The 9,811-nt window shown below is 33.3% G+C and overlaps 1 protein-coding gene across 1 annotated transcript; it reads right to left on the bottom strand.

Moving 5' to 3' along the window:
• Positions 1 to 280: 280 nt before the first annotated feature.
• LOC115928556 (phospholipase A2, membrane associated-like) lies at positions 281 to 5,368 on the bottom strand. Its single transcript, XM_030995869.1, has 5 exons — positions 5,167 to 5,368; positions 4,290 to 4,371; positions 2,511 to 2,658; positions 964 to 1,097; positions 281 to 444 (listed from the first exon to the last, which is right to left on the bottom strand). The coding sequence occupies exons 2-5, from the start codon at positions 4,348 to 4,350 to the stop codon at positions 281 to 283; spliced, it is 507 nt and encodes a 168-aa protein (XP_030851729.1). The 5' UTR covers positions 4,351 to 4,371; positions 5,167 to 5,368.
• Positions 5,369 to 9,811: the final 4,443 nt, after the last annotated feature.

Raw genomic sequence — 9,811 nt, 5'->3', positions numbered from 1 at the left:
GCTTTGTGAATTCGGGCCTTTATGTTGAGAACATGATGAAGATGCGATGATTGAACTAAACACATCATCCTCAAACACTATTTGAAAATAGATTCTTATTATTCAATGTTTTCATCACCGTAAGTTTGACGGTTTTGAGTAACAGACTTTTGAAAAGGGATGCACTAGGTTGGAGAAAAAAAATTACCTCTACCAATCCAGTTTTATTCCAAATGAAAAAAAAAAATCTTTTGCTAGAAGATCTTTACTGGAAAATCTTTCCTCCTGGGTAATACGGTTTCTAGTTGAAATTTGGACAGGATTTTGCCATTTGTTTACCGCACAATCTACCTCGATTGTAGTTCCTGTTGGCGCTGTTATAATATGGTTCATTTGTAGAGAAGCACTCCGCTAAGGCCTTGTCACATGCACATATCTTCTCTGCACACGTGTCTGAACTGGGCTCTAAAAGAAAAGAAAAGTATTAAGTTATCCTTCAGTTAAAAAGGAATCCTGTTTGAAAAAAAGAATCCAGAAAAACATTATATAAAAGTTGGACGTGAATAAACATAATTTATAACGATTTTGAGTTTTTAATTATTTCATGATTGTGAAGTTGCCAAATAACGTTCATGATTAAATGATTATATTGTACTGATGACGATGACGATGATGATAAATATGATAGTGATGATGATGATGATGATGATGATGGTGATGATGAGTGTGATGATGGTGATGATAATGTTATTGTTGTTGTTGATATTGATGACGACAACGATGATCATGATGATGAGAGTGCTGATGGTGGTGGTGGTGGTGGTGGTGGTGGTGGGTTCAAAGCATGTAACATAGATATATTCATTAAGAAAAACATTTTTTATTTTGTCTGACTGTTATATCATTAAAGGAAGTCTAAAGAAGAGAAAATAGGAGAAAGAAGAATAAAGTAAGAAAAGCTGGGAAAAAGAATAAATTACTTACTACACTGGACAGTGTGTTTGCCATCGTTGTTAACCTTGGTGTATTTGTAGACCTTGCCCACTCCTGTATCTCCACTCATACATGTTCCATCTTTTGCTAGGTTATCATAGCATTCATCATGGTCCCGACAACAACTTTAACACAACAACGAAAACAAAACAAATGTACAAGGATTAGTAGGTTATTTGTATCGAATTGTGGGGATGATTCATCGAAACACTACCGAAACAAGATTATCACACTATGAATATGACGGACAAAGAAAGAGGACAAAATATACAGTTCCTCATTCTAACCTCAACAATTGCTGTGGTAGACAAAAGAACATCCCTTCACTGCTAGTATGTAAAAATGTGTAGAACAGGTGAATATGCATGTGACACCTGTTCTACACATTTTTACATAATAGCAGGGAAGGGATATTCCTTTATCTACCTGGGGAACTGTATATTTTGTCCTCTTTCTTTGTCCGTCATTTTCACAGTGTCAATTGAGGTTTTTCCGTCAGAGATGATGTACACCAAGAGACACGTTAGCGTCCCATTAGCTAGCTACTCAAATGCTAGAGGAACCTCATCTAAAAATATTTCCCACATCCATGAGAATTAAAGTTATCACGGTTAAACTTTAACATCAACTGTATAAATATTTACATTGAATGGGATAAAAAAAAAATCAGTATTGAAAAAATACATTTCTGTTTATTTGAGACCTGACAACTTCATGAGTTTTTCAAAAATTTGATTACTCGTTTTATAACAATTACCATTAGCGAAAATAGACATACAGAATCTAATACCTGAGATGAGTTTGGTAGCAATGATGGAACTAATTTATGTTTCATATGATGCACGAAAACAGACAAAGCCATAAAAACATTTCCATTATTATTTTTTCAGAGAAATATTTCTCCGAGTCTTTGTTTTTCAATCAACTTACTTTCAACATGAAATTGTTTAAAGGGAAAGTCCAACCCCAAAATAAGTTTGTTTCGATAGAGGCAGAATAATAAGAAAATCAGGTGAGTGAAAGTTTGAGCAAATTCTGAATGAAAATAAGAAAGTTATGAATTATTGAAGTTGTGATCAATCAAATACAAATTGGCAACTCTGTGACTTATTATACGAGCTCTCCTTCATTAGCTTTGTGCATAATATTCCATAAAATCATGTTTTCTTCGTTATTGATGACGGAATATATATTTGTTCCTTGCAGGGGGAGTATAGAAACATATTTGCAATTATTATATTTAGGGTGCATGTATGGTTGAAATTTTTCTTGAGGGAAAATGAAAATTTTAGATTTTTTTTAGTACTGAGCAAATGAAAGTTGAGCTCGCATGATACGTCATAGAGTTGCCAATTTGTGTTTGATTGATCACAACTTCAAAAATCCTAACTTCCTTATTTTTAATCGGAATTTGCTCAAACTTTCACCGACTTGTTTCTCTCTTTTTTCTACTCCTATTAAAACTAACTTAATTTCAGGGTGTACTTCCCCTTTAAGAATAGTAGCTTGGTATAATAAATAACGAAGTATGTCTTTACCAGTCAATCTTGTCAACAGGGACACCTTGTCCACCGAATCCACAATAACAACCATAAAGATTGAATCTAGTCATGACATCAAAGATGGAGTGTGTGCTTTCATCTTCCCAATCAATCATCGTTCCCATGCTCAGAACATCACCCGAAACTAGGATACACAAATGAAAACCAAAAACAACTTAAAGGTAAAGACCAGTATTGGAAACGCCCAAATTTCAAAAAATGAAATGGAAGCTCTTATTACCAATCATGTGAAAGAATATGTTTTGAATAATTCATGATGATAACAAATTTGCCGGGAAACCGCCTACTAATTGATATATTTGGTAAATTAGTTTATCTATCATCATGTGAGAGATAAAAACGCACGTGTCGCGCACGTGTGCGTAGTCCCATATAAATCTTTCTGTGTACAGTGCTTGTAACTTTATGAAGACTGGGCCAAATTTCTTATCATTTTGATGATTCCAGTACCTTGCAGTACATCTATGCTAGATGATCAACCTTTTCTGATCGATTTCACAACGTTTCTTTCACAATGCAATCGCATGACCATAACTGGTCTTTATCTTTAACAAAAAGGATGATGAATCAGCCGAATGCATGATGAGTAGTTTTAAAGTTAGCACATTTCCCCCGATATTATCTATTCATAATTAGAGTATAGCTTAACAGCAACTCTTTTTTTCCGAACGGGTTAACAAAAACACAGGTTGTGCTATATAATTTGAATAGACTTCTCTATACTCATGTTACTTTCTTTGTGCATAGTTTTACTTTATCAACTGCAGTAATAGTAGGTCCATGGTATTATATAAGAAACACCTTTATCTTATAAAGAGGGCCGAGGGGTTGTAGTTGAATGGTATGACAAATGTTGGCTGGGAGAAGGTCGTTGGTTTGTGTCATTTGGCAAGACACCGATACTACATTTACTCTCTCCACCCAAGTGTATAACTTATGTAAGACCGAGGGGGGGGGGGTGTTTCACAAAGATCCTAAGTCCAACTTAACTCTAAGTTGGACTTAAATATTATGGAGAGCAATTTGAAGCCATAAAATAAAATGTATTCAAAAGCAAAAATTTAATTATTTTACACTTTACATTAATTCCACATCAAGAACGTGTCATCTCCTTGATAATAGAAAATATTAATGATTTGTATCAGCATTTTATGCCTTTTAAAATAACTTTTACAAAATATTTTCAAAAATGCTAATGGCTTTCCATAATTTTTAAGTCCAACTTAGAGATAAGTTCAACTTAGGATCTTTGTGAAACAACCCCCAGGAGGAATATCTGTGGAAAAGGGAATTCCTTGGATCCCGATGAGTTATGGGTAATAATGAGCGCTTTGCCATAGCCAATATCATATTGGTATCATTTTCATGTTATTTTATCTTTATCATGTTTGATTAATATTGTTTTTCTTCATATACTACTGCAAACAACAGAAAGGAGAGGCCCGATCGATGCATATCGCTTTTCTCCTCCCTGAACAGGTGACGCCACATATTCAATATTATAATAATTAACGTTTTCATTATCGATCATAAATGCATGTATTGAATTATGGTTACGTCAGCTTGTATATAGGCTCATACAGAAAGTATTGCTATGTCGGGCGCTTTGAAACTAAGAATGAGGACGAGAGAGTTGTAAGGAAACGGTAATTACAGGTGGAGATTATATCCTATAGAAATGTTCTGCAAGTAAACAAAATATGCAGACAAGAATGATAAAGTTGACCTAATTGAAAGAAGTGATATTGATCTTACCTAATGACAGTGATACTGCCAAGAGCAAGATGATACTTAGAAGAGCTCTTGTCTCATCCATCTTTCTATCTGCTTACGATAACTTTTTTCATATGAAAAAAAATAAAGGGGAAAAACAAATCGGTCATTAGTTTCATAGAATTAAAGACCGCCAAAATGAAAAGTGGTAGACACAGGCGTTTGTTTAGAAAGATGAAGGAGGAGGAGAAGATCGAGGACGAATGAGAAAAAGAGGAAAGGACGTGGAAGTATTATTCCAAATTCCAAGACGGCAATACATTGTGTTGCATTTCAATAAACATTCTTGCTATTATTAGGCCTTATGTGATAATTTTGGGAATCTGCTTTGCAAATATGCAACATAATAATAATAATATTAATAAATTACATTTATAAAGCGCTTAATACAATGTTTCTAAGCGCTTAACATAAGGTACAACGTAAAATAAACATACAGCAATAATAATACATAATTCTAATAATAACATTACAGATAATTAAAAACTGCCCTATAAATTACTATTAAACACAAAATACTTCAAACTTGCCTTAAAAGACTCTACAAACGTTTATTTATAGAAATAATCATGTTAAATAAAGTGATTTACATCCTATAAAGGCATTACATGGTATATTATGCATAATTAGATGTGGAATTGTCATTAACTCCTTTCCTGTATATAGATAAAAATCATTATTATCATCATCAACAAATATCAAAATTCCTATCTTATGAATTAACACAGACAAGTAATATGCCTTGATAACGTAAACATATACTCAACAGGCTATTCGCTTACGGATGCCATCATATCTGACAAAATATAGGAAACAAGATCACGATGAGAGCCATTAGTAAAATGAGTCAAGAACATACCTTTGTGAATATCTAAATTCAGCTATGAAATGAGGAAGTATCTCGTTCACGCGAATTGAGTAGGCCTACACACTTAATCTGAAACGATACCGTTTTACCGAGTCGCCATTTTGACTACAGTAACTAGTTCATTTGCGACGCCATTTTCAACTCAACACGTCAATGGCAACACCGCAAACCGCAGTTACCGTGTGTTATGGAACAAGAATTCAACGGAGCGTTCGTAATACGTGGGATGATCGTGTGTTTATGGATCGGTGCATTGTAATAAAAAAATGTATTTATTTAATTTTTTACTGTTTGTCTGTCTTTTATTGGTGCACGGATATTGTATAGCAAACAGACGGTCCAGTCGATATCAAAACCAAAGCCAGTATAGAGGGGTAAAGAAAAGAGAGAGAAAGAGAGAGAGAGAGAGAGAGAGAGAGATAGAGATAAAATGTATTACTCATAACAAATTTCATTTGTTTCCTCTTTCCTGAATATGCGAAAATTAAATGTGAGGGTAGGAGGATGTGGCCAATGATCATTCCGGCTGCGATTAAAAATTATCGTAATCAATGATTTGAGACGGTTTTGTAAAAGAATTAATAACTCCAACTGACTATAATCATGTGAATGAGATTTTTTTTTGATAAATTATGTTTCTCTTAGGCATGATGTCAGGCATGTTGTAAGTGAAAGGCCTAGGATGACTTGACAAATAAAACTGTTAGTATTGCAAAACATCAACAAAATCGATAGAAAAGCATGAAATAGGGCATTTCAGCTATGAAAACGAATCCTATACATTACAGACATCGCGTATTGGAAGGGCGTGCGAAAGTCACTAATTAAATTGCTATTCAAATAAATAAACGATTCATCAAAATCGACGTGATACGTATAGACTATTGATTTTGTTTATTCAAAGCGAGTTCGACATCAGATCAAGCTATTTAATTTCAAATTACGTCAAGTTGACATAATTCTAGAGAGAAAGATATATATATAGAGAGAGAGAGAGAGAGAGAGAGAGAGAGCGAGAGAGAGAAGGAGAGAGAGAGAGAGAGAGAGAAGAAGAAGGGGACGGTGGGGGTACGTTGAAGGATAGAGAAAGGAAGGACTTCACTTATAAGCTTAGCAAATGTTATTTGATATATAAACTTGCAGGCAAAGACCAGTATATTTTACAGGCAGAATTTCCTAAAAGGTCAAGAGCATTTTATGAATTTTCCAGCCTCGAGACAACTGATTTGAAGCACTTCCACTCCTCGTCCTCTTTGTCGAGATACTGACTCATTCATTTGTTGTTTTTTTCTCCATTTTTTTCTTCTCATTTTTCCATTTATTAATTTTTTTAAATATTTAAAAAAAAAAATGTATTTATTTATTTATGTATGTATTTGTTTTATTTATTTTTTTATTCTTTTATCATTATTATTATTATTATTATTATTATTATTATTATTATTATTATTATTATTATTATTATTATTATTTATTTATTTATTTTTATTTTTTATTTTTTATTTTTTTATTTTATTTATTTATTTATTTATTTTTTTTTTTTTTTTTTTTTTTTTGGGGGGGGGTACTTTTAAAATAGAGTGGCTCCTCATGTTCATGCTCTACCACGATTAGCCCTGTAACCATGGTAACTGTGAGTCGCATCTCTACCAAAAATGCCCTGCTTTATGACTGTTTTAAACCGAGGGAAAATACAATGTCTGTTTGTTGCCATTATTCAAATATGACGTTGTGTTTGTTAAGTATAGTTTAAATCTTAAAAAGGAACGAAGAAGAAAGAAAGAAAGAAATATAGAAATAAGTTTAAATGCAATCGGTTACGGGGCACTGATTCAACCTTTTACAACAATTATTGAACTTAGTCTCAAAATGATTTGAAGAACGTCATGACAGTAGCGAGCGAACCAAAAGCTTTATTTGTACTCGATTTGTGTCACATTATGTCCTTACTGTCTTTTACCAATTTTATATCAAGTGTCAATTATATTCACATTTGGAGTCTTATTCTCATAAATCAACATATCTCCTCTTGTCTTCATCTCTTACTCCTCAGTCTCTCTCCCTCTGTCTGTCTGTCTGTCTCTTTCTTTCTTCTCTGTCTATCTCTCTCTCCCTCTCTTTCTTTCACATGCATTCTCTTCCCCTATCTCCCGCACTCTCTCCCTCTCTTGCACCCTCTCGCTCTTTCTCTCTCCCTCTCTCCCTTCTTACTCACTCACTCTCACTCTCTTGTTCATATTAAACTAGATTGAGCAGTATTTCCCTTTAAACTTTTGTCATACTTCATGACAAATCAATTCGTTATCAAACAGATGTCAAAGAATCCGATTTGAAAAATATACAGATAATTACAATTTCGCAGGAAAATAATCTACATGGATGACATGATTTGGAGAATTTTTTATTTTTTATTTAATAGTAATCAAGAAAAAAGAAGACACACTTCATTTTTTTTAAAGAATCACGATATGTATATCATAAAACTACACTTCCTTTCATACATGTTATGTACTGTACTACATCCATTCTCACTCTCATCACTCTCTTTCAAAATTAAGTACACAAAATTACATTGTATACAAAGAATTAAGGTAATAAAGCTAGTTTATTTATTGTTTTACATTCAATTCTGATCACTCTCCAATGCGTAAATCGTTTAAGATTCATCTATTAGCTCTGATGACTAATTTCATTTGTAGCTATATTAAAATTTAGAAGCAAGGTTTGCTACGTATTTTATACTTCAGAAATTGCATTAGACTGTGATTTACTTCTATTGTTTTTACACCACAAAGTACATTTTCCCACCTAATCGCTTCACACACTCGCATAATAACACTATGGAATATCTATGTAAACAAATATTGAAATCGGCCTGTGTTCAATCTATTGCAGTTTACAATTTTAAAATGTGCTGAAATCTCCCTGTGTGTTTTAAGTCTACTCTTGAAGATGAATATTAATTTAGTCAGAACAAATTTTCGCCCGGTCGATACGCTCCCAGGCAGAGGCATTATATTCCAATGGTATAGTGTGTGGTCTCTACTAAAACCCAACCTCAGTCTTATAATTATTTGATCATATGTTTTAATTTGCTTGCTTTTTTAAAATGTTTTATAAAAGGTTAAGTTTCAATAACTCAATAATGCAGAGATTCGTTAACCAGGGGATATCCATTCTAACTCTCAAAATACCCAGCCTGTACTAACCCAGCCCCCTCTTCATGACCCTGTCATGTTGTCTATGTACCTTAGAAATGCAATAATCCAACACATTATACACACATTAAACTATACGTTGAAATTACGTTGGGTACTCTAAATTAGCATCACAATGGTATGCCGAGTGTCGTCAGACGAAGAAACGCCCCATTTCAGTGGATGGTTAGGTATATAGGGATTCGCCAGAACATATTAGAAATTTGCATCGATATGAATTATGCGTTATGAATATGAATTTATCATGGGAGATGCAGACAAATACACCTTTTATTCACAAAAATACTGTATTCTCGTTCTTACTCATGGAATATTGGGCAAATTTGTTTCTAAATTATCATATACTAGTGCACCGTTTTATTTGAGCTATTTAGGAGTCCAAACCTCAGTAATTTTATTTCAAAAGAATCGAAAATGAAAACACTAACCATGATCTTGAGTTGTGAATTATTTGGTTAGTTTATAAACCTAGCACCACTCTATAGCGTTTGGCAGTTGGGGGACCGCGGTCCACACCAGTCCTGTTAATGGATGTAAAAATCTATATCAGTGTTACTCATGAACTTAGACGCACAGACAATGTACTAAAGGCTATATACCTTGGTCATTCCTGGACTGTCTTTTATATAAAAAAATGAGTATAGGTGTAAGTCAATGAATATACAGTTTGGTATATACATACTCACTTATTACGACATATTTTTCAAGTACTTTAGTCAAAACAGTAGTTACTAGTAATCAGATAATGGCTGAATCTAGCGTATATTTAAGTCAGAAAATTATTTTGTGTTGAATGGAAAGAAGTTTATGAAATATAAAACATGTTGGCTACAATTGCCAAAGAGAAGACTTATTAAATCAGGAAGGACATAGTTGCACGGCTATTTAAAAACTTAACCGTGAAATTAGCATGATTTGAAACTTGGTCAATCCATTTAGATACAAACAAGCACTGATATCGGTTAGGATGCCGTCCTACAGACCACGGCCATTCCTTGACCGTTTTAAACACTTTTTATATATTTTGTTTTTTGTTTTTTGTTTTTTGGGGCATCCTAATATTTGTCTTGCATAGTTTTCAATCTATGGCATTATTACAATTTAAAAATGTGCTAAGATTTCCCTGTGTGTTTAAGTCAACTCTTGAAAATAAATCCTAATTTTATTAGAACAATTTTTGGCTTGGTCGATACGCCCTCAGGCAGAGGCATACATTTCAGTGGTATTCAACGGTACAAAAGTCCCTACCGTGTTCTGTACTAAAACGACTAAAACCCAGCCTCAGTCTCATAAATATTTGATCATATGTTTTAATTTGCTTGCTTTTTCTAAAATGTTTTATAAAAGGTTAAGTTTCAATAACTGAAAAATTCAGGAATTCGATAACCTGGGGATATTCATTCTAACTCTCCAAATAC

Source organism: Strongylocentrotus purpuratus, unplaced genomic scaffold (assembly GCF_000002235.5).
Source record: "Strongylocentrotus purpuratus isolate Spur 01 unplaced genomic scaffold, Spur_5.0 spur5_scaffold_3, whole genome shotgun sequence".
Lineage (NCBI taxonomy): Eukaryota > Metazoa > Echinodermata > Echinoidea > Camarodonta > Strongylocentrotidae > Strongylocentrotus > Strongylocentrotus purpuratus.
The sequence above is the reverse complement of the archived record's forward strand: the minus strand, read 5'-3'. Positions and strand labels throughout refer to the sequence as shown.